The 25,548-nt window shown below is 39.0% G+C and overlaps 1 protein-coding gene across 7 annotated transcripts; it reads left to right on the top strand.

Annotated features, from left to right (window-relative positions):
• Positions 1-585: 585 nt before the first annotated feature.
• LOC108087544 (anion exchange protein 3) lies at positions 586-25,139 on the top strand. 7 transcript variants are annotated; one of them, XM_017184953.2, is made up of 15 exons: positions 586-711; positions 882-1,153; positions 8,443-8,718; positions 16,816-16,963; positions 17,026-17,290; positions 17,900-18,029; positions 18,309-18,470; positions 18,537-18,779; positions 19,092-19,232; positions 19,518-19,535; positions 20,917-21,114; positions 21,501-23,254; positions 23,321-23,515; positions 23,577-23,805; positions 23,867-25,139. In XM_017184953.2, exons 3-15 carry the CDS (start codon positions 8,641-8,643, stop codon positions 23,939-23,941), a joined length of 3,636 nt encoding a protein of 1,211 aa, XP_017040442.2. In that variant the 5' UTR covers positions 586-711; positions 882-1,153; positions 8,443-8,640; the 3' UTR covers positions 23,942-25,139. The 7 variants fall into 7 exon arrangements, with proteins under 7 accessions (XP_017040442.2, XP_017040448.2, XP_017040444.2 ...); XM_017184959.2 differs by lacking the exon at positions 19,518-19,535 and adding an exon at positions 19,715-19,927 and having other exon boundaries at positions 586-1,153; XM_017184955.2 differs by having other exon boundaries at positions 586-1,153.
• Positions 25,140-25,548: the final 409 nt, after the last annotated feature.

The following is a 25,548-nucleotide window of genomic DNA, read 5'->3' as shown; positions in this document are numbered from 1 at the left end:
TTGCACAGTGGAAAAAACATTCCATTAGCTAACACATTTAAAACTATAGATGGAGAATAAGGTATTATATTTAGGAACTTATCATTGTGGGAATATTGCGCAAAAAAAAGCGTTTGGCTAAACTGACAAAAAATGCATATCATAACATAAAAGTTACTAATCAAATGATTAGGCTTCCAATCAATTGATTAGAAACCGGAAAGTATTCTGGGGCAAACTAGTTAAAACTTAGATTCAAGTCATTGTTAGAATTGATATTTTTATTCAATAAGTTAAAGAAAGATTTTTGTGTGATTTCCAAATGTTGCGTAGCCGACAGGTTGTAAAAACATGTTACATTGCGTAGCCGACAAGATGCACACTTCAGGCTGTCAAAAAGATTTTTCTGCTTTACGTAGACCAAGCTTGTCAATAAATGACTGGGGACAAATCCCACTGTGCGCCAAAGAGAGCGATCGGTGGTGAGGGTGGGAGCTGCAGTCTCTCTTTCGCCGCCCCAGTTGTTGCGGCTCCCGCTCTCGCTCAGCGGCGTTTGCGTTTGCGTTTTCGATCGCTCCGGTTAAAAACGTGCTGTGGCAGGAACTGTAAATCATTACGCTCCGAAACGTGCTGCTGCTCGCACAGAAAAACCGAAACAGAAACTACGGATAAAGGCGGCACAGCGCTAGCCAAGTTCAAGTTTGCCCCGAAACACAGAAAGTCGTAAAAAAAGTATAAAACACAAAGGTTCCACCACCGCGCGCGCACCTAACAACCACAAGAAACAAGCGCCGTTGTTTTTGTTGCTCTTTCCTGCCAATTTTCGTACGCGCCTTTGCCTTTTCCTTTATCGTCTGTTGTTTTTATCGACGCGTTCGTTCTCGTGTTCTTTCTTTTTCCAGACAGTGCGTGAGTGTGTGTTTTTTGCCCCCCTTTATCTCTCTCCCACTCGCTCTTCGATTTGTTTATTGTCACCCCGCGCAATATTGAAAAAAAAAAAACCCAAAAAATTGAAAAGCCCAGGAAGCTGATCCAGCAAGATCCATTAAAAAAACCCTTTATGCTAATCAATGAGCTGTGTCTGAGGCACAGTGGAAAATTTTCGAATTTCGCCAAGCGGCGACGTCATCAGTGGTCGCTATTGTTGTTGTTGGCGCCCGTGGCCGAGTAAAAGGTAAAAAGTAAAAAATAAAAGAAAACTTCAAGTACGTGTCAATTATAAAATTCACTCTGGTCTGACGTTGTGTCTGTGGCTATTTTCGTGCGAAAGATCTTTAAATTGTGGATATTTCGACTTTCTGTCGCGATTTCCACACAGACAAAAATTGGGATTATTTCGAAATGTACCTTTAAAAATTAAAATACATAAACTTTAAATTATACATGATTATTTCCGCGGCTTTTATAATAGACAGGAAACTAACTGAAATCAGAAATTCTTATGTAACAAATATCTCTGTAAAATAATGTTACAAAATTAAATCTCTCAAATTTTTTATCAAAATTATAAAAAAAACAATTACTTCCGTATTATTTTAAGGTACTAACACTTTTTTTCTCTGTGTAAGAATAAACATTTACTGAGCTTTTTCGCAGTTGGAAAAGTGTCAAAGAAAATGCGAAATTTACTGGGCGGGCGGGAAAACAATTACGGAACTAAATATTGTTAAATACTGTTTGCTGCCTGCTGTTGGCTAAGAACTTTTTGGCCCCCGATTTTCAATTGCTGTCGGACAAATTATTAAGCAGACGAAAAAGATAAATCAAGTCAGGTCCGAGAGCAACTGCAGCATGTGACTCTGAAACTCTTGAAACTGGTTCTATTTTGGATCTTTGGCCAGGGGCGGTGTGGGTTTATTTCTTTTTTTGTGTTCTTGATTTTTTTGCTTTTGATTTTTGTTGTTGTTATTTTGTGTTTGTTCGACAAGCAGAGCTAACACAGTTTCAGTTGTACCGGGCACGTAGTGCCACGTTCTGGAAAAAGTTTCCATCTGCCTTTTTCCCCTTTCTCCACCACCAATACCGCCTGTTTGGCTTTCATTCCCCGCGGCGCTTTATGCTAAGTTTGTTTGCTTTTTATGCAAATTTTCAGGAACAACAAGAAAAACAACAGGGGCAAAAAGCACCGAAACTCTTCTTTGGGGGAATTTCTGCTATCAGCACTGAGTGTGTTTCAAGTCCCCCACTGGACCCCCATTTCGAGCCCCACTCTGCACCTCCTCGCTTTTTGCGCAGCACGTGAACCTCTGGTTGCAGTTCCTTTTGCTGCACTCAGAAAAACAAAATGCATATTTTAGCTAACTAGTCTAAATATAACAACTTGAGTAATAAATCGATTGTGTATGACACACTATTGTTTACTAAAAATAATACTGAACAATACTTTATCTTAATATACTAAGAGCAAATCAAAGCTCAATCAGTTTAAAAATATATATTTTTAAAAAAACATGTGTTTTATTTGTAAGCGTAGCTTCTTATCGTTTTTAAGTAATTTTTTCGCTGTGTGACAAATATTTGTTTTTGGCGCCCTCTCACTGTAACTGCCCCCTAGCCACGCCCCCCTGAGGTTTCAACTGGTGAGTAATGGCTCAATAATTTGGCTTTTCCCCCGGTCCGCCCCCTTTCCACAACTCCTATGTTGCACTCGCGACCCGCACACGATAAACACACAATGTTAACTAGAATTTGTTTATCTCGACTCGGGTGGTTATTTTGTTTTTTGTTGTTTTGTTTTGTTTTTCGCTGTTCTTGCTTTTTGTGGTATTGTTCTTGTCTGATATTTAACCAAAATGTATCATGACGCTTAAAGTTGGGTTTTTATTGTTATTGCTGCTTCTGCCATAGCTGTAATTGTTGCTTTGCACTTTTGTTTACACAACTTGTGGCGAATCTGTTGTTGTAATTTTGCGAGAGTAGAATTTATTGTTCCTGCGAACGATACACAGAATATGCTGCGGCCGGCAAATTGAAGTATTTAATAACAATGGCCGATATGGAGGAAGTATAAAGCATTGGCGCAGACAAAGGGCGTAAGGTGATCCCCAATAAATACAGCCAACTGGTTATAAAAATAAACTATTCACCTTTCTTTTTAAGTTTGATCAAGTCCCAAAAAAGAAATCAATATTTACAAAACCACTTTTTCAAACAAAAAGTGTACGCAAGTATAAATAAATAAAGCGTAAATATTTGTATAAAAAATTCCTGGACATAAACCTTATATGAGCAAAAATATTAGTTTATTTGTAAACAAATTTTCAACGGTACTTTAAACAAAGTGAGGTTTTAAAATCATAGTCAGATTCAAAAAAAATGTATAAATTTTTTACTTCACAAACTCATAAAACGTATAAGCAGATTGTTACAAAACCTTTAGTCAAAACTCCAAACTTATTCATAAAGAACGACTCCCTTTAGATAAGGCATCCCATTTCGTCACGCTTAAAATGCTCAATGAATCATCAAAACAAAATCACCGACAACTGGCGGAGAGTTTGTCAGCAAAAGCGTAACGTTTTGTTCTGGATATAGAAAAGATACCGGATCCCCTTTCGCAACTGCCATGATTGCTATTGATATAGGCTTTCTCGAGAACTGATTTACGGAAACAAAAGAAAATAAACTTTTGTGACTATATACTTAAGTTCGGTGAAGAACCGCAGAGGCCATCTGTGTGTAGTTTTTAAGAAACTCATATAAACACTCCGGGGAAAACAGTTCGTATTTTGAAATCAGTTGACTTATCGCTAAGGGAAATAGAAGTGGGATTCTGAAAAAAAATTTTTAATTGGGGTTAACATATGCGGTTAGTCAACCCCCACATTGGTCGTCGATCTGGGGGCCTTTTATTGGTTAGTTGATCGGAGAGTCATTAGTGGAACGGCAGTAGCCTAATTAAAGTGTGGTTCTATATTTGCAGTTGGAATTGGATTTCAGACTTTTCGTGATTTTCCGTTTGAACGCGCTGAAGCGTTGCCAAATGTTTTATTTGAAATGTCGTGTTTCGAATGCAATTGATTTGAAGTGCTTTGAACCTTTGAACAAACGAACACTGTCGATCATAAATCCTTCAAGGTTGGACAATAATGTCACTCAAGTGGAAAGTGGCAGTAAAGTGCTTAACGAAAGTATAAGTCACGTGCTGGTGAATTTATTTCTCTTTTTTTGTAGTGCAAACATACGTTTTTAAAATGATTTATTTTAAATAAAAAATAATAATCTTTTCAATGTAATATTTACCACATTTAATTGTGTTAATTCGTTTCTTTATTTTAAATCATTAAATTAATGTGCAGGTGGCTCCTATTGTTTCGGCTTACATTCAATTAATTAATGCTAATTAAATTTGTTATATCATTTATTGTGGTTATATCAATGTAAAAGCTTTGTGCAGTAATCCACAGTCGAGGCATATGCGATAACCGCAATTAATCGGTCGTTTAGCTACTGCGATTGACACCACTTGATAAAAGTATACCATTAAACAGAAAACCGAATGGTAATTCAAGCCTCTCAATTCAACTGTAAACTGTAATTGTGCGATTACTAACCTATTCCAATAAGTGCACTTGAAGTAGGTATTTGTGTGCCTTAAGTATAGTTTTTAGTAATGAATCGCACGTCGAGGGTTTGGTAATCAGTCTGGGGATCGGTGAAACAAATATTTATGGTCCGCAAGATTTATAGCGTACTCAAACAATGCGTTTCCAATTATCAAATATTTTTATGCACCCATATATAATATTTGAGAATTGTATATGGGCACACTTCTATATAATTACCGGCGTCGTCGACCGAAATGTTGAACAGGTAACCGCTCCATATGTATTATATCTCGAGTGGTTTTTAAACTGACATTTATACGTTCGAGTGGTTTTGCTACCGTATTGTGAAAATGGGTGGGGGTAGGTTGTTAAAAACCCCTTTCCGGTGGAGCAGCGAAGTGGGTAGTAGTCCGCGGCGCTCGAGTGCTTTCAAGTTCAATGTCAGCTGCTGTTGCAGTTGCAATCCCGATTCCAGTTGCAGCTGCCTTTTGTGCAGTGTTGACTGTTGCAATTTGGCCGACCGAAAAGAAACCGGTTTTGAACTTGTTCGGCAGCACGTGAATGTAAATTGTGTGGCATTTACTTTGTGAGGCAGGATCGGAAATAGCAGCAGCTGACTGAAAGAAACCGGTTGGATCTGGAATGATTTGGCCGGCGAGAAACATCGCTTTGATAAGAAGAGAGAGAGACGTCGCACGAGACTGGACTGATAAAACCCAAACTTTCCGTCCGATTGCATAAGCAACTTGGCTATTTAAAGCCCTCCTTGGCAATTTATCATCTATCAGCAGGCGGCTAATTGACGTGTCTCTTAGGTTAAATCATATCAATTTCGGAGCACGACACATAATAGACAATTTGATAATTTATGAAGCCGCCCAAACGGCAAATCCCATACATTACTGTCAATTGTTTTAATAAATTGTAGCCTGAATCTGAATCGGAATCGAAATCAAAATGAATGGCTAGCCCAGTGCGATAAGGTAAAGTAAAGGTGTAGGCGGTTCTTTTTTTGATACGCGCTAATGTTTTTTATACCTCGTCGTACGTATATACAAACAAATAATTTAAATCAAAATTAAGTCGGACCGTCGTACGATCGATCGTTTGGCGTCATTTCGCCAGCGCACGCTAATGAACCCATAAAATTGATCACCACGTTAATTTTCACCTCACCCTCTCTCTCTGGCACCTTTTTTTTTTTTTGGGGGTTTTAAATTGTAACACCTTCGGGGTTTATGGAAACCTGCGGCCGCACCGTTTTGTTTGCCTTTAAGTGTCTTATATATTAATGAGTTTTAAGTTGCCTCTAATTTTGATAACATGCAACTGTCTGCCATTCGTCTTTTTCCCTTGTGCTTGCCATAAAATGTGCAAATTTATTTGTTTTTCCCAGCGACGTGCCATTTATCGTGTCGAATTCAGTTAGAGTCACGCGATCAACGATCGATTGTACCAAAAGAATAGCAATAAAAGCAGAGTTGGTCTTGGTCTAAACGAAAATAGCTCTAGATTGATCTTTAACTCTATTTTTATTTTAATTTTTTATTATAATCTTGAAGTCACACTGCGTATAGACTTTAAATTGCATTTTATTGAATAGAGTACAGATCTTATTAAATAATTACTCGTTTGAGTGGGATTGATAATTTAAAAATATTAACATAAATCCAATGCACAAAGAAACTATCAGTGAAAGCTAAATAAAGTTATTAAAGCTGTTACCTATGCAAATATTGGAAAACAAATACAAGTTTGTATCAATAATGAACGAAGCAATTTATGAATTTATCACACATTCCCTAAGGCGGTGAAATGATGGACTGGGTGTACAAATATTTATTCGGCAACCTTGGAGGTGCTTCCGCCCGTTCAGCCATTGATCAACTTTGAAATCCTTTTATTAGTTAATAACGTTTACCGTAACATGCCACCCACTTTTATGCGACGCGAGGCAATATCAAGGTTGCCAAAAGCCAAAGTTTTGTTTGCTCACCAACTTAACTTTAATCCATGGTCAGACGGAGGAGACCCATCAGTTGTTTTTCTGTGCTATTTTTTTTTTATTTATCGAAGAACATATGGCAAACAAGACCGACAGAATATCCAAGGCACATGGAAGCTCGCAAAGGCGAGTCACATTTTCTTACATAATCAACGCGACCAAGTGAAAATTTGTGGGTAGTAGAAAAAGCAAAAAAAAATGAAGAACAAAAATAAAAAAAAAAAAACAGTTAATGGGACGGGCTAAGTTAAGGCGCTGTGTCTAAGCACGAGACTCATGTTGGATTGTCTACGCGATATACGATACGAAACGAAGCTCTGTTCCCCACACACAGATACAAACCAATACAGACGTAGGCGGGGTTTTTCGCAGTTCGTAGATACTTCGGCTGGCGGTCTCACTTTTTAAGCGTTCTTGGCTGCCGAAAGAAGCTCACATAAATCACCGCATTCGCAGCCGCAACAGGTTCACACGGCATTCGTACGCCACGGAGAAAGCCTCGTCGGTGTCCTGAATATCGCGTATCCGCCCCGGTGGCCACAAGTTCGCGATTCCGTTGCCGTTGACGTGCAAACCAAATGGCCTGCGGTGCCTAATTGAATTTGTGTAACTTACGGTTTCGTTTCGTATCGCTTTTTTCGGCAATTCTCTTGCTGCTGTCCTGCCAGTCTGCTGGTTGTACCCATAAAGGTGCTTACTGAATTATTAAGGACCCGAGGACACGTAACATTTAACACGGGACTCCTGCCGTCTGCCTGCTTTGTGTTTGTGTTTGTTTCGGTTTATTGCCGTTTAGGTTCAACGATTGCCACGCCCCGAATCGAAGGGGCTGACACAACTACGATTAGGCGGTGCCCATTATTAGCATAAATTCTGGTTTGAACTTCAGACAGTTGTTGCAGTGCGTTAAAAGGCTATTAATCTTGAAAAAAAAATATGTATTGCAAAGTCTGTGATGCGAAAATATTAATTCATAGAAAATTAAACGTTGAATCATGTTTGTTTTAAGCAAAAACAATAAATAGCTTGCAATTCTTTCATTTTTCCTCGAACTTGCTTGGTCACTTTCTTTTTCACATTTAATTTGATAAGATGACAATTAACCATATCGCAATAGCCATATCGCAATACTAAGTTAAGAACAGTGACACACAGCATGACACTTGTAAAATACCAATTTTATTATTATTTTCTCAAAAATTGTATTTTTCATTAACTTAGCATTGTCTTAGTTATATAACTAGTGATATTGCACCAATGAGATAACAACTTTCTTTTTGATTATCAAGACAAAGTTCAACGTATAACAAAAAAATGTATACTTGTAATCAAATAAATAGCTAGATATATACATGTTTTCCCTTTTTAAGTTAATCGATAATAACCTTATTGCTTATCAAAAGTTAATAGTGAGGTTTTTTTATTGCGAATTTAAAAGTTAGATAAATTAAATTTATCACAATATTTTTCTATGTGTAAAGTTAATTTTATAAATATGGCGATGCAGATCGTTAAGTGAGCGATCCGAGTGGCAAAGAATACCGCCTTGGGGCGTCGATTGCCACATTCGTTTTGTTCCAAGTTCCGAATAATAATTGAGTGTTCAAATAACGCAAATTGATCACGAGCCGTCAACGAAAGTCGCGTGCTTAGTCGACCCCGCCCCCCTTGGCCGCCCTTTCTATGCGTGTGGCTGCCATTTAACTTTAATTGAGTCGCGTCGAATGGTTTTTATTGCGCTCGGTACTTATATTTTTTTTTGTGCGGCATCGCCTTCAATTGGCCTCCTTAGCAGTGACAAAAAAGCAGCAACAGTCGAAATTGTTTATTAATGAAATTGCGTTGCAAGCACCCGCTTCTGTTTCTGTTTCAATTTCTGTATCTCTTTTTTTTTTGGTTTTTTAATTTCAGGGCGTTGAATTCGCTGCCCCGAATGCCGAGATTCTTGGAGCATCCACAGTGGCCGCAGAAAATCACCCAGCACAACAGCACCTCGATGCCATTGCATTGCCTGATCATCAAATAGGCAGCTTTAAATCCCCCAAAATCTTCGGATTGGACACAAATTAAAACCAAAACTAAGAAAGGAGAGCGGACAAAAAAGTCAAGATGAGCTTCAGTTCGGCCAGCGGCAGGGAGAATAATGTCCGCAAATTATCCTTCCTCGGCTTCAATACCAAAAAGAAGGTGAGTTTTAATTAATTTAAAAAGCATATAAGAAACAAATCCATAGAAAAATTTATAAAAACCAAATTATGCAACAAGTGAATTTGTTTAAATATTTTTTTCAATCATATTTACGCAAACAAACAAGATAAACTCAAACATTTTATACAAACTTTTATTAATAAATATAAATTAGATAGATGTGTAAGTTAGCTTTCTAATTACTCTTGGAATATCTTTAGTTAATTTCCTTAGTGCAGGTAGATTAACTATAAATAGTACCGCCTAATGCATTGGCTGGAAAATTAATTAGGCAAATGTGGAAATGAGCTCATACTGTCGCTGATGATGATCCCGATACGAATTTTCCCCAGTTTAGGTTCCCTTTAAGCAATTTTATGGTGTAATGTAAGCAAGAGCCAAAAAAGTAATATATTTGACTGCCTTTGGTAGTTTTCCATTAAATAAATCACTTGGCAAATTCATTTTTTGCTAATGCCAAATTGTGAATAATTCATTCGCCAGCCCGCAGAGTAATGTCAAGTAATTGTTATTGATTTTGTTTGTGTGGTCTCTGGTTTTGTTCAGTTGTTTACTTTTCTACACATTTCCGCAGTGTGTCAGTTGTTTTGGGCACCCCGGCATATGCCCGCCAGCTACCAAATGACACAATTTAGAAACCAGTTTCCAGTAAATCGATTTCGGTTTCAATTTCAATTTCGATTTCGATTTGGGTTTGGGTTTCGTGTGCGAGAGTACTGAGTACTAGATCACAATTCCATCTAATCATGCATTCATTCATGCGAAAATGCCGCTTTTGTGCTCGCATTTTGCGATAAACATTACGTATACGTAGTGTGGTGAGGCTGGAGGGCGACAACAAGTTGTCAGCTTAAAGGCTAAACGCTAAACGCGTCGAAATAAACGCATTTTAATTGTGCAACTGGCAACTGACAGTTGGCAATAACGGTAACAGGAAGCTAGTTAGACATTCAGCATTCAAATGAAGCGCACATACTATACACTCTAAACAAACAACACACACAGCGCACAACACACACACACACACACATTTCACAAACACACAGAACAGGAAATCAATACTCGTGGTCAAGGCTGCCGCTGTGGCACTCACTTTGGCATTGACAATGAAAAGTAATAGTACAGCGGAATTTTAATAGCAATCAATTCATTGACACCTCGCCAGGTGAAAGCATCAAGTTGCAGTAGCCGTGGGAGCAGCAACCTCAATTAACTTAATTGCACCACAAAGTATGCCAAGTTTCAGGTGGAAAGTTAAAAAAAGAACGATGTAGGATGTACTTGTATATAAAATTTATAATGGTTTGTATTGTATAAGCTAGGAATAAATACGATAGGTATAAATAAAATCAGAAATTCGTTTGCAAAACTAAAAAATAAAAATACAGCAGAACGTTCATTAAACATTGAAGCAAATAAATAAAATATTAAGATTGATTTTTTATTCTGTATATGATTGAATGAATAATAATTTTACTCCTTTATCCTATAAAAATTGCAGATAATAAATTGTCAAACAACTATTCAATTTGTTTGCTAGCTCACTTTATTGGCTTATCATTATTTGTAAGATTGTTTTATGGCTCGGCTAATTTTCCGACAGCAGTAAAGTTCGTTGTACTACCAAAGGATATACCTCCAGCTCTTATAGCCAACAAGACAGTTGTTAAATATTTATTACATACGGCTACAATCAATCAATTACTGGACCTAACATCCATCGAGCTCATTTAATGTTAATACCCTTACATAATTCAGGTTCCCTAAGGCGGTGTTCCATCATCCAGATCTGCCCTGTACTGTCACATAACTCAATTAGCCATTACAACTCGAGTGTTATCGCTAATTACCCAAAATCCACACATACATACATACATGGTTGGCCAGCTAATGAGCCTTAATGTACTGCTGGCTGGCTGGCTGGCTGTTCAAAAGTGCCATCAAGTGAATAGATTTTTGTGCATGCCAAAAAGGAGCTTTTTTGCACACTGCCTTTCGTCTCGTCACCTCCTCTCTCTTGGCCATAATCGTTGGCCATACAAAACACTAAGTGTTGGCCTTGAGCGGCCTTGACCATCAGGAGGTCCTGTGAGCGTGAAAGCTTTGCCATTAATTATGCACTGGTTGTTGGGAGGACTGAACACAACAACACGAACAAAAAAAAACACAAAAATGCTGAGCAAAGGAAGCTTTTGGCTCCAAAAAGCTTTCTTAGCGCAAACTGCATTCCGATTTACGTCAGCAGCTGGGGATCCTGGGGGGTGGTGGTGTCTGTTTTGTGGCATAGTAAAGCCCGCCCCCTGACGCCGCCGCCTCCGCCGGTGGCCCTGAAAATCAGCTGAGCGTGCCCCAAACGCTGCAGCGCTGCCAGCTGAGCGGCCTGTTCTACCGTTATACGCGCGCTTTCGACCACGCCTGCGCACTGGCCAACAAAGTCAGGTAACAGGCAGCAGCTATGGCAAAAGCAGCAGCAGCCAAAAGCCATGGCCCCTCATTTGCTGGGCAGCCTTCCCAGTCAACGGAACAGGCTCCAGTTTCCCCGAAAATAAATTATCGTAATTCGCGGGTCAAAGTGCAACAGGCAAAAAGGTTTTGCCAAAAAGGAAAATATCTATTACCAAACAACGACCAGAGTGTTTGAAAGTTTTTCACAGCAGGAAATTTGCACAAAATAACAACTGGGAGCCCTCAAGGTAAAGCGTAAAACTAGTTTAACTTGTTTGATCTATAGCGTTAATCAAAATCGCACGGAAAGTTGCCCAACATACAAACTTTTCAAGAGCACACAACCTTGAAAATTGTTTCAAAAGAGCCCACGCACACAGACACACACACGGCGAGAAAATGGGAAAAGCCTTTTGCACATTCAAATTTTGTCCCTTTTTTTTCATACAAAATTATAGTCGAAAAGTTGGCAGCTGGGCACAACAAGTGAGTTGGCCTTTTGTGTGCCAAAGGCACCCAGCTATACATATGTATATATATATATATATATATATAGTATATACCAAAGAGAAATTCTTCTTGGGTGTTGCATACATTTTGGGGCAATAAAACGGCTCAGTGACAGTGAAAAACACAGAAATGTTACCGAAATGTTACCCCAAGCGACAAAATTGAACCTCAATGAACACACGTGTGTCTGCGGTCTTAAATGTACGAGTATATATATATACATTTCAAGGTGTCTTTTCGTCTTTTGTGTGCGGCATCTTAAAAAATTTACAATAATAACCGAGTTTCATTTCGGTTTGCCGGATTGATGAATGATTGGCTGTTCAAATGGGATTTTGCGGTTTCGTGTTTCCAATTTGTCTGCATTATAAAAACGTTCAGAATTATTTAACAGCTTCTGCATTATTTATACGCACACACACCTAAGTGGGGAAAACAGGGGTTTTCACTTTTCCTAAGTTTTCTTTCAAGGTGGCAAAGTTGAGTGGGGTCTGATTTAAGTTTTGTACAAGTTCTGCTTATGTAAGCCGCTTAGAGTTGTAGATTTTACCCCATAGGGAAGCCTTGTTAAAATTGTTTATTGTTTATTTATATATTTACTAAGTTCCAAGAATTTAACATTCATCAACACAGTATAACTTTACGATTCCCAGAACACTTTTCACATATTTGCCACCTGTTTGCTTTTATAGTTTGCACTTCATAAAAAGACAGTTAAAAGTTAAAAGCGTGATTGCTATAAAGCACTTTCACATTACCCAGAATCCCTTTTAAACGGCTAGTTAAGTTTTCACTTTAAAAGGGGAAACCATTCCAAGTAAAATTCCCATAAAATTCCTCACATTACCCGGAATATTTTCTATTCAGTTCCGGCCGCAGGATAATAAATAGAGAAGGCCTCAACAATTTATTGCTAAACGCCATTGAACCCACACTCCCACGCCCACACACACACACATACACATACACCCTCGCACATACGCACACAGCCACACAATGGCATCGGCTGACCTTGAAGTATGCAACACTTTTCCATTGTGCAAAGCTATAGTGTGTGGATATAGACGCCGATTAGAGAGAGGGTGAGCAGCATTGTCAGCATGATTTCCCATCACTAGATTACGTATACGACGCTTTAACGCCTGGGCCTCCGCCCAATGACCAGTTTAACCTTTCGCACGTGTCTGCCTCTGACCCCCTGACCCCTTGATGTCCTGTACCCACTTTTCCACTTTTTCCGCTTTTCCGCCGTCAGTCTTGTGCTTGTGCGAGCATTTCCGCTGCGGAATTCACATTAAATTAACACAGATACACACAGACACACACACTTACATACACACCAATGACAGTCGGACAAAAGCGTTATAGAAGCATCGTTAATTTGTGCAAACAAACAAAAACAAAGTATAAAAAAAAAAAAAAATAATAACCCAACTGCGTAGCGTAAGCGGTACAATAAAAGTCCACCAAATTATGCACAGACCCTGGAAAAAAATTCGACAGCTGCAAACAAATAAAAAGTTTTGTGTATACACACGTAAATATATATCCAACTCAAAGTCAGAAGTTAAATGTAAAGTTAAACGGTTACTGTTTTCGCTTAAGTCCACTCGGCAGCTTTGCACACTTTTTACGGTCTTGTTAGTTATGGCCAGATGTTCGTTGATCCCTAAAACAATTGTGGAAAATTCGTGAGACAAGGGGACACTTATTTTCTAAAAAAAATCATGAGGATATTTTCCTAGAATTTTTATAAATTTGATTAAGTTATTTTTACAAAGGAATTACAATTATGGGACGAAATTAATTTTTATGTATAGCTAAAATTACTTCCAAAATGTTTCTTTGAATATTTCTGGATTATAAGTTATTTTCCTTAAGAGGTTAAACTCTTAAGTAGCAGCAACCACATTTGAAACTTGTTTTTAAGCGTCTCATGAACTTTAGCAATCTTCAGCTTTCACCTCTATTTTTTCTTTTGGCCAACTCAAACAGTTTTCCGATAAATACCAACTTATATGCGATACGTCCCGGCGGACGAACTTTTAATCTTCTGTGCGGGCGTAAGTGTAAAAACTTATTCGCTGGCGATGACAACAACAGTTGGCAACTGGCAAAATCTTAACAAGTTTCGCTTTAGCCGCAATTTGATTCAATTTGGCAAGTTGGACAAAAAGTTGTTTAGGCCACGAGCTCTTAACTTGCTTATGACTTGTATAGTAAGTCACGTGCCGCAGCCGCTCGCTTGCCGCCTCGCAGATGTCAAATCACATCAGAAACGCTCCGCGAACTCGGCCCGACTTATTGTTGGCCAAAACTTGGAGCCAACTTGCTAGATGCTTACATGCACGCCCGGCTTTATGGGCGAACTTATGGCTTGACTTTGACAGTGACTGCACACAACGCTTGTCACTCCAATAGGTGCGCCGAGTTCTGAGGGGGTTTTTTCGAGGCGAAAAGAAGAGTATAAAATGCAAATGTCAGCACAGAACTTACACACACACAAACACACACACATACACGTGCCTGTGCAACCAAAAATATGTTATGCAAATTGAAAGGAAAACGCTGCAAAAGACGGAAGAAAATGGCAGGAAGCTTTCAATCGGAAATGTTTATTCCGCTTCTAAGTTTTATTTTATATGCACTGACGAACCCAAATCGTTTAGAAATGTCATATTACAGAATCGTTGTGAATATGCAAACATATTTAGAGCTACACTTTTGTTACTTACAATAACCATAATCATGATTTTAAATTAAATTCTTTATTTAAAAACCAAAAAGTCAAGAATATAGAAGAAACATTTAAAGAAGAAAAACCAAATGAAAAACATTTATTCGATTTTAAAAATTTATTTTAAATAAAATATTATTCTTCCTAGTTTTCTGCAATTTTTCTACATTTTTGTTTACTTCTATGGTTAACTACATTTACAACTTAAATTTTAATTAAGGAATATTTTTATCTTTAACCAAAATTTTCTTATTAGATGATCTCATTTAGCTTAAATATCTTTTGCCAGCTACCAAGTGTACTTGGTTTAGGATAGGAGTATGACCCGTGCATACTCATTGGGCTCCAGTACGAACGCTAAACAAATAACAACGAAAATTGACAGCTTAGACGTCTAGTGGGCGGGGCAGTGGGCGTGGCAGGTCGGTGGAGGGTTGGGGCCAAAACATACCATCGATTATTCTGATAAGCGCCGCTGACATGCTGCACAAAGTGTGACGTTCAGTTGGAGCGTTCGTTACCTGAAGAGTGGGTGGTTGGGTTGGGTTGGCTTGGGTTGAGTTTGAGTGGGTGGTTTTGGGGGCTTATGTAGACCGGTTGGCTTGTAGCCACATTATGATGGGCATCAGGCTAATGGCTAAATGACAAAATACTTTTACTGCCTGCCCGTTTGTATCTCGAAATCGGCAATGCCATCAACTTCATAATGAAGCACCAAAAGCGGCATTAGTATCAAAGTCATTATGGGGCAACTTAGTGTTTATCGATTAATTAACGTAACATGGCGCGTTACGCTCTAGCTTATCACATGCAAAACGCCACCCACTGGAAAACCACCACCCACAGAAACCACCCACAGAAACCCAACCACCGGGGTCACAAACAGACACTTGGTCGTTGGTCTTCCTTTTTTTTTTTCTGTTCTGTTCTATTTTTTTTTTTGTTTTTGCTGTCTGTTGTTGGTGGACACATTGACGTTCCCACGTGCAGGCTCTCAGCGTTATTAAATTTTTTCTATTTATAAACTCAAACAGAAACAGTGTTTGCCTTTGTTTCCGCCCTTATCTGCCCCGCGGGCTTATCAGGAAGTGAATGTAATTGTCAAGGATACGCTCGCCCGGTGTATTAAAGTTGGCATAAAATATTCATCAGGTGCGCAGACCTGACCGGGAATCGCTCGGTAGTCCTTCGGGTGTTTTGCCGCGGGAAAATCGCACTTACCTAATTTCATTTGCATTTATGTACCTTACATCAGAGCATACGATAATTTATATGTTGACTTGGTAAACAAAACTGGGGAAAGCACTCGTGTCCGCAAAGCCCTTAAAAGACGCGTCGTAAAAGCTAGGAATACCTGGCAAAATATGTTGACTAACTTGGCTGAATGTGTGCAATGTGAGTACAAATTTGAGGTGTTTATTATCACCGATGTTAGAGTAAATAAACTGGAAATTATCTACTTGCCACTGTAACATTTATTTTGAACACCTGCATATTAACGCCATGGGTTTTAAATTTTTAAGTCAAATAAATATAGGGGATTCCCTTTGCTTGTAATAATCTTTATAAAGTTGTATTTAAAACTGATGATTTTTAAACCCTTTATATACCTATTAAAATTTTAATAAATGTATGAGAATATTGTTTTGCCATTTTGTTATAGTTTAGATTGCATACAAAATCATTTAATATGTTTTTCTTGTAATCAAAGACTCAATTAAGCGAAAGGGGAAAATTGAATTCTCGGCAACCTTCCCAGTGATTTTCAATAAACAATTTCAGATTTTTCCTATATTTGTAATCTGATAGCCACATAACAATTGGGAATAATTGGGTTTACTTGTTTCTCGCCTCGAGGCAAAGAATTTAATGTTCATAAATACGATATTTTTATGCCAGACGATGTTGATATTGATGTTAATAATGATGATTGAGAGAAGTGCGCAATCAATGCCTTCGTCACTATGGAAATCAATTGAGATCGATTAAAAGCAATTACGAACGACGCCCAGTGAATCCAGTTCCAAATGGTGGAATGTAGTGTTTGTTTTCTTATTTTTTTTTTTTTTTTTTTTTGAGGTTCCCAATGCGTACGTTTGCACTTGTTGGTAAATGATTAATGTTTGGACAGAGGCGAATTGTTACCCAATTCTTCTCGCCCCTCTAAGTGTTTTTCACAGAATCGTCAACATTCTGTCGAAAGACTCGTGACGACGAACAAAAATGCTGCGAGTCACATGACTTGTCTGACTTTGTTTTCCCCATAGATTCTTAATTGAAAAGTATTTGCGACGACTTGACTCATGCACAACGTGACCAAACGCATGAAAACAATTGACTAACGACAGTATTTGTCTTTCTTTTTTTTTTTATTGCTTTTGCAGTCCGGCAATGAGGATCCCGATGAGGTGCTGCTGGACTCGGAAATGGACAAGGTCTTTGCCAGCAATAGTTCGCGCAAAGACAAGTTCGATGTAAACACCTTCCAGGACAACTCCCAGCAGCCCATTGGATCCCGCAAAAAGAATAGCAGTAAGTTATATTATGGGTTTTAATTATATATTTTCTCTAATATATATTTTATTTTGGGTTAGTCCGCACAAACGATCTGAATATAGAGGAGGATTCGGAGTACGAGAGCCAAACGGAACCTTTGAACAATGCACAAAACTACGATGACATCCCCGAGGACTTTCCGTTAGTATCCGAGAGAGCCGGACACGGCGATCACTCGGATAACTCGCTGGACGAGAAGCACGTCCAGTTCGGCGGCAAGAAGAAGATTGTCGTCACCCCGCCCAGTTTGAGTTATGATGAACAACCCACGGACCAATCGCACGAACGTAAACGCAGAAGAAGGTACAAATATAATTTATTTAAAAAAATAATTTACACTCAAATATATTTAAATGGATGAACTCACAGACAACGTAGCGTATGCGTGATGTTTTTAAATTACTTATACCAACAGACATTACGTATACGTAACAAATTACTTGAAATTTTTTTTTAATTTAACTTTGCTCAGTTTATAAATAATAAATTTAATTTATTAACCTTAAATTCATTTCATTTTCATGTTTTCTAGCTGACACAAGCTTTGGGGTTTTGTGTCCCTTGTTAAATTAGGAAAAACACAGGTTTCTTGTTCTCTCATTCCGGAATGTTTTGTCCTTTGGGTCTTGTTTTCAAGGACAAAGAGCTCAGCTTTTGTCTAAGTTAGCTGAGTTGTAAACTCCGTAGAGAGAAACAAAATCTGTGTTTTCTTAATAAAAATAAAATTTGAACTTGAATTTGAGCTTTAAGAAACAGATTAACATGAAATCATCATTAGTATTTTTTTAACCGTTAACAAAAAGGTTTCGCGTACTAAAATTCTTCATAAAAGTAAAAAAAAATATTACTGGCAGAATTTATATATAAATCAATGCTGTGAAATAATATTCTTAAACAAAATCTCATTTGCAGCCGCCATCAGTATTATAGACAACGTAAATTCTCACATCAGGACAGCGTGGAACCCAAAATCAAGCTCGAGGAAAACGGTGATGCAGGTGCGCGTCGCATCTCTGTGCAGCCTGAGGACACGGCATTGGAGGTAGGGTTCCTTGAAATTCCCAGTCGTATAAGTACTTCCTCCTCGAAAACCCTTTCCCAACTAAACATAGCTTAAATCATCTAACTAAACCAGCTATTGTGTCTCTCCAACTCTCATTGCTAACCCACAAAATAAACGGACTCACCTGTAGACAAATGGCCAAATGCCGGCTAAACAGGTTGACCATATTATCCTTGGCCGTGCCCTTAGCCCCAAAAATAGATCCTTTATATGAAACTAAGTTCTAGATTTAATCTCTTGTTTTTTAAACCATTATAGGAGGCTGATCTCAATGAGCTGAGATCACATCGTTCGGACGACCCGCGTGCCTTGCGGCGCCACAAGATTCATCACTCATCCATCAAGTTGCGCGAACTGCCCCAAATTACGATTTCCCCCTTCACCAACAAGAAGCCCGAGGTGGATCATAGTCCTCATGAGGTGTGTATTTGATTAAAAACATTATTTTAAATTTTTAAAATATATTTTTAATTACTTTTCAATCAGATCTTTGTACAACTGGACGAGCTCACTGGCGTGGGCGAGGATCGCGAATGGAAGGAGACCGCCCGCTGGATCAAATACGAGGAGGATGTGGAGGAGGGCTCCGATCGCTGGGGCAAGCCCCATGTTGCCTCCCTCTCCTTCCACTCGCTGCTCAATTTGCGTCGCTGCCTGGAAACGGGCGTTGTCCTGCTCGATCTCAACGAGAAGGACCTGCCCGCCGTGGCCTATCGTGTGGTAGAGCAGGTGAGTTTTGTTTAAAAAATTATTTAACAAATCTTTCTGATTAAAAAATATATTCAGATATAACAAATCTTTCTTGGAACAATTTATCTTAATTTTTAATCATATATGCCTTTATGTAACATAATAAACTTTGTAGAGAATATTTTTAAAATAGTAACCCAATCATTTTATAATTTCACTAATTTTAAAATGGATGGTTGTAATAATGTTTATAGGTAAATCTTAAAAAAATAACTATTTGCATGCCTGTTTAAATCTTATAAATCCTTTCTTAAAGTAAACTAATCTTTAATAATAAATCCCCCTTTTTAGATGGTGATCGAGGACCTGATCGACATCAACGACAAGCCCTCGGTGATGCGGTCGCTGCTCCTGCGGCATCGCCATGTCAACGAACACCAGGGAGTGCTGCCCTTCACCAAGAGGAAGTACAACAGCTACACCAGCCTGCAGGTGAGTTTACTTCCTCATCATCAACCTCATTCAATTGGTCCGCTAACACTCCTGTGCCTTCCTCTACTTGTCATTCCAATAACGTGTTATCATCCAACCATTTACCTATTGACATCGTGCCTGTTCGCTATAAATAATTGGCTTTCAGTGAAAATTGTGCGAAAAGTTTGTTAATCCCCATGATCGTGGTCATTATTCTCTTGTCTATTTCTGCCATCTCATGACTCACAACTCGCACACCAACATCAACAACAATAATAATAACTACAACATCAACAACAACAGCAACTTATACCCAAATCGGTAATGAACAGCTAAATTGTATATATCCATGATCGTACAGATGTATCTTATAAAAGCGCCGCTTTGTCCAAACGTTCGTGTATCTCTTCAATTTCTTTCTTTCTTGTGCGTTTACTTAATTTTTTTTATCGCCACAAAACCAAAATACACAATACTTTCTTGCACTCCGAACACAAAAGTTTCTTTGGATGGGAGCGGAGTCTTCCGCTCACCAGCAGTTCCAGCAGCAGCAGCCGGCACAGCAGCCACCTCGCAACTTGGCCAAGGCCAGGAGGAGCATCTGCGTCACCTCGAGTGCCCCGCCCACCGCGGCGATGCTGAATGTGGCCACTGCCTCCGCTGCAGCGGCAGCGATCGACCATCGACGCCACTCCACGATGTCCTACCTGGGTGTAATGAACTAGAAACCCCTAAGAAAATCCCCCTTCTCGTCCTCCGCTTCTCCAGTCAGGGAATGAATTCAGATGAATGAATCTCATTTACAAAATTAAAAAAAATATTTGATGAGGATAGCAGTAGAAATTCATGCTAATTTGATATCTTAATAGAACACCATAAAAATCTTTTGTTATTCATGGCAGAACAGAAATTATAAAAAACAATTTAATGCTACCCGCTGTTGGAATTTTTATTTTATTTATTAATGATATTTGGAGTCATATTAAGAATTGAAAAATTAACTAGAATGATTGAAAACTTCCTACACGTTTTTAGATTATTTTGAAAATATATAAAATTTGCATTTTAAAGTGTACAATTTTAGACTTTGATTACAGGTAACAGAAAATAGAGAATTATTTATAAATTTACAAATTCTATACCCTAAAATTTCTAATGGTGTAGTATTGTTTATAAAAAACGTTTTTATATTTACTTTGCTTAAAAAAGGTTTTCACAACTTAAAAGAGCTTTCAAAATTTTCTTAACTTTAAATCAGTGTTTTGCACTGATTTCATTCCCTGACCCAAAGGAAGCCAGAAGCAGCCGAAATGCGCTTATAGAACTCGCGATGTTTCTTTTTAGCCCCACCACGTTAGCCCAGTTCCGTAGCCCTTCTCCCCCCCTTAGAACCACTGTTTTTATGTGTGCTCTCCACCTCCACGATTGGCAAGTTCTCAATTGTGATTGTGACTGTGTTGTTCAAGTATTATGCCTTAGATCCCTTCCACTCGCAACTCTAGATTCAACTGCTGCCAAAGACCGCACTCTGTTATTGCTCTAAACAATATATTACGATTTCGTTCAGTTGCACGATTTTATTGTACTCTTGTGTTCAGTGTTTTGGCACTAGCTTTGCATGTGAAGCTTGCTTAATGTTCCCCACAAAACAATGCCATCCTTTAAGTTACCATTTACTGAATTTGTATCAAATGCTCTGCAGAATTTGTCGGGCGGCACAGATGACAAGAAGATCAAGATAATGCCGGCCAGCGAAATCGGAGGCAGCAAGCGTAGCAACGAGCTAAAGATCGACATGAAGGACGATATGTACTCCTCGTCGCAGGAGGATCTCAAGAAGCTGCAGAATGACACGATCCTTAAGAGGATTCCTGCGGGTGCTGAGGCCACCACTGTTCTGGTAAGTTGTTCATAGTTAAAATAAAAACTGCTAATTATGCAGTATGTTAGAGAATTAAATTACAAACTTTTAGAACTTTCAAAAACTTATTAAAATATGAAAATTATGGAAATAGATTAAGTGAATTTTGGTCCATATTCACCAAACCAATTTTTCGTAAATTTTAAAAGGAAGGAGGTCACAAAAAGTGACGAAACATCGACCAAAAAAATCAAAAATTAGCTAGATAGATATTTTAATAAAATATTTAGAGAGGTATCCCACTTTTAAAATGGATGAAAACTAGAAGAAAAATGGGCTTAGAAGAGCTGGGATCTGATTACTGATAGTTGAAAATAAATAATTCCTTATTCCTTATTTATGAATAATTTTTCGTTTTCCTAAAGGTTGGTGCCGTAGAGTTCCTGGAGCAGCCAACGATTGCCTTTGTCCGTCTGTCGGAGGGTGTGCTGATGCCCACCTTGACGGAGGTTCCTGTCCCGGTGCGGTTCATGTTTGTGCTCCTGGGACCCCGTAACTTTGACTTGGACTACCACGAAGTGGGTCGTTCCATCTCCACGCTGATGGCCAACGAGCACTTCCATGCCATTGCCTACAAGGCCGACGATCGCAAGGATCTGCTGTCGGCCATTAATGAGTTCCTGGATGATTCGATCGTTCTGCCGCCCGGCAACTGGGATCGCCACGATCTCCTGCCCTTCGAGGAGTTGAAGGCCAAAAGGGATTGGATCCGCACGCGGAAGATCAAGGCGTTGCAGGTGAAACGCGACAGCGAGATGATCAAAATTGGCAAGGACGAGGAGAAGGCGTTGCTGGAGAAGCAAACCCACGGAGCCATTGGATTCACGATCGGCGGCGGTGATGGTGGAGGAGATGGTGGCTCCGATGATGAGGATGGCGGGAAAAAGAAGAAGCCCGGTCCGCTGGAGAAAACAGGTCGCTTGTGGGGTGGATTGAGGAACGATCTGAAACGGCGAATGCCCATGTACAAAAGCGATATTCTGGATGGTCTGAACTCGGAAACTCTGGCGGCCACCATCTTCATGTACTTCGCTTGCCTCTCGACCGCCATCACGTTCGGAGGTCTCGTTTCCGCCAAGACGGACAGTTGGATTGGTATTTCCGAGACGCTGATCTCTTGCTCCCTGGTGGGCATCGTCTTCCATTGCCTCTCCTGCCAACCGCTGGTGATCATCGGCACCACTGGACCCCTGCTGCTCTTCGACGAAGCTCTCATGGTTTTCTGCACACAAAATGGATTTAATTTTCTGGCTTTACGGGTTTACGTTGGAGTTTGGTTGATAATTATTGCGCTGACTGTTTCTGCATTCGAGGGAAGTGTTTATGTGCGTCTGCTAACGAGATTCACACAGGAGATATTCTCGGCCCTCATCACACTCATTTATATTGTGGAAACGTTTATGAAACTGATTTCGATCTACAAGCAGAATCCACTTCTGTCGGATTACAATCTGCCACCTCCCACGTTGGTTGCTCACGATCATGCCGCCAATGAAAGTCTCTTTAATGCAACCACAGTTTCGCCAGCGAATATCACCGAAATGGTTTTGAATATCTCCACGACGGCCATGCCAATGGGTCCACCTCCGCTGCCCAAGAATCAACCAAACACCGCTCTATTCTGCACCATTCTCACACTGGCCACCTTTGTGGTCGCCTACTACCTGAAGCTCTTCCGCAATTCCCATTTCCTGGGTCGCAATGCTCGTCGTGCCCTCGGAGATTTCGGTGTGCCCATCTCGATTGCCATTTTTGTGCTGGTGGATTACCTGGTGCCGGCTGTTTATACGGAGAAACTGGTGGTTCCCGAGGGTCTGTCGCCCAGTGATCCCTTGAAACGTGGTTGGTACATTGGCTTCGATACCTCCTCCACTTGGATTCCATTTGCCTGTGTGGTGCCCGCCCTGCTCGTTTATATCCTCATCTTCATGGAGTCGCAGATCTCCGAGTTGATTGTGGATAAGCCAGATCGTGGTCTGAAGAAGGGTTCCGGTCTCCATTGGGATATTGTTTTGCTGTGCCTGCTCAACTGCGCCTGCGGATTGTTTGGAATGCCCTGGCATTGCGCTGCCACTGTGAGATCTGTGACGCATGTGTCCTCCGTTACCATTATGTCACGGTAGGATTAAATATATATACAGCCTTAAAGGAAGTAAATATATGAGTTATATCCCTTTCTATACAGCACACATGCCCCTGGTGAGTCGCCCAGGATCGTTGATGTCAAGGAGCAGAGGCTGTCTGGATTTTTTGTGTGCCTCATGATTGGTCTTTCGGTGCTGATGGCTCCACTCCTGCGCTTGATTCCCATGGCCGTGCTCTTTGGAGTGTTTTTGTACATGGGAGTGGCCTCCATGAGCGGAGTGCAGCTGTTCGAGCGGTTGGTTATTCGTCTTAATTATATAGTAAACAGTTTATTTAAACCTTCTTTTATTTTACAGAATAAGACTGTATTTCATGCCGGTGAAGCATTATCCTCCCACGCCTTACGTAAAACGTCTGCGTCCTTGGAAACTGCATCTGTTTACCACCATCCAAGTGCTTTGTCTCGTACTTCTTTGGACCGTAAAGTCATCCCAGTTTTCGCTGGCCTTCCCCTTTTTCCTGATCATGATGGTGCCAATTCGACAGAATTTGAGCAAACTTTACAATCCAGAGGAAATGCAAGCGGTAATATAATATTAAATACATAATTCAGTAAAATTATAACTTATGTTTAAAATATTTCTAGTTGGATGGCAGCGAAATGAAGAAGAACGACGACGATGAGCCCGATTTCTATGAACAAACCAATTTACCAGCCTAGAATTGGCTTAGCTGCAACTTAATTAGTTTTAGATTGAAAGTATTAGAGTCAAGCCACGTTTTACGATGGCCCACAAAAAAAAAAAACAAAACAAAATCACAATAGCTAAAGCAAAGAAAGGCAAAACTAAAACAATACAAATACAAATACTATATATTTGTTGCGAAATTCTGGTGTGAAAGTGTTAACGAACTACCTGCAATTAGTATTTAAAGACAAGCCACAGACAAACACTCACCTGAATAGCCCGTCGCATATATAATACACCGATATAGTTATACATATACATATTTGTATAGTATATGCAGGGTCTGAAGAAGAAGAAGAAGAAGAAGAAGAGGAAGAGGAAGCGGAAATCGTGTACCTAAATTGCAACTGAAATCAAGAGACAAATTAGATTATTAGCCGGGGTGTCTTGGAGCAGAGAACAAAGCATATTTTTGAGGCCAACCGAATCAGTTGATGGTTTATCAAATTTGAAAACGTTACCTCGGACTTGTCGAGATAAGACAAATATGTATATCCTTCCCACGGAAAGGAGGAAGAGGGAAACCAATTTGCATCACACACAAAGAAACCAACGAATCAAACAAATTATTTATTCCGTTGGACTTTCGCATGTATTATTAGCAATAATTGCATTTGCATATACACAAAAAAATATTATAAACTTGGCTAAGACCTATCAAATCGAAGCAATCCCAGCGTGGAAAACTTGAGGAAACCGTAAACTATTTAACTTCAACTGGCGTAGTGATAATTAGTGTCAAACACACACAAAAAAAAACTAAACAAAAACCTAGAACTCTCCCTTTAAGATTAAACGAAAATTGTTTATAACAAAATCGTTTAACGCACTTCAATCGGAGCTGTCTTTTAAAGTCAATGCTCCTTGGATTGAAGTGGCCGCTGTAATTTTGCCTTCTTTGTATTTGTAGTCAGGTTATTGAAATTCACAAAAGCAAAAAACACAAGTTAGCCCATTGTACTTATACATGACTTTGTTATACATACACACACCCACACACACATACAATATATAGTACGTTTCAAAGATAATTCGTTCGAAGCGGAAATGAGCTGAGAGCCTAACCCGAACTATTTTTATGTAACTTGTATGTATGAACTTGTACTTACTTCTAAGTAGTTGTTGTCTAGTATTGTTTATTCAAATTCAAATAAAATTTAAAAATCTGAACAATTGTTGTAAACTGGTGGTCATTTCTATATTCTTTATCTGGTTTGTACTTAAATAAATCTTATAATATATATTGGCTATTAAAAAAAGTTTCAGAAGAATATTACTTTGATGTCGAAATCTAAGAATTTTATTTTGGCGTCAAAAGTTATTTTAAAAATGATTGGAAAATTCTTTAAAAACTATTTTATCAAATGCATTTATCTATTCATCAAGAAATTCTAAAGGATTAATGGTTAGTTAAATTAAGAGGTTATTCTTGTTTTACTTCACTGATTTTAAGAAATATCCCAAAACGGAAATTTCAATTTTAATTTCCTAGGAAAATGATTTTTATAATTTATTATTCCATTTTTTCCGGGGTTTCTTTAAATAGATATGCAAATACAATTTTCCGTCTAATTTTAAG

The sequence above is a fragment of the Drosophila ficusphila genome, unplaced genomic scaffold, assembly GCF_018152265.1.
Source record: "Drosophila ficusphila isolate 14025-0441.05 unplaced genomic scaffold, ASM1815226v1 contig_106, whole genome shotgun sequence".
In the NCBI taxonomy this organism is placed as follows: domain Eukaryota; kingdom Metazoa; phylum Arthropoda; class Insecta; order Diptera; family Drosophilidae; genus Drosophila; species Drosophila ficusphila.
This window is presented reverse-complemented; position numbering and strand designations above follow the sequence as displayed.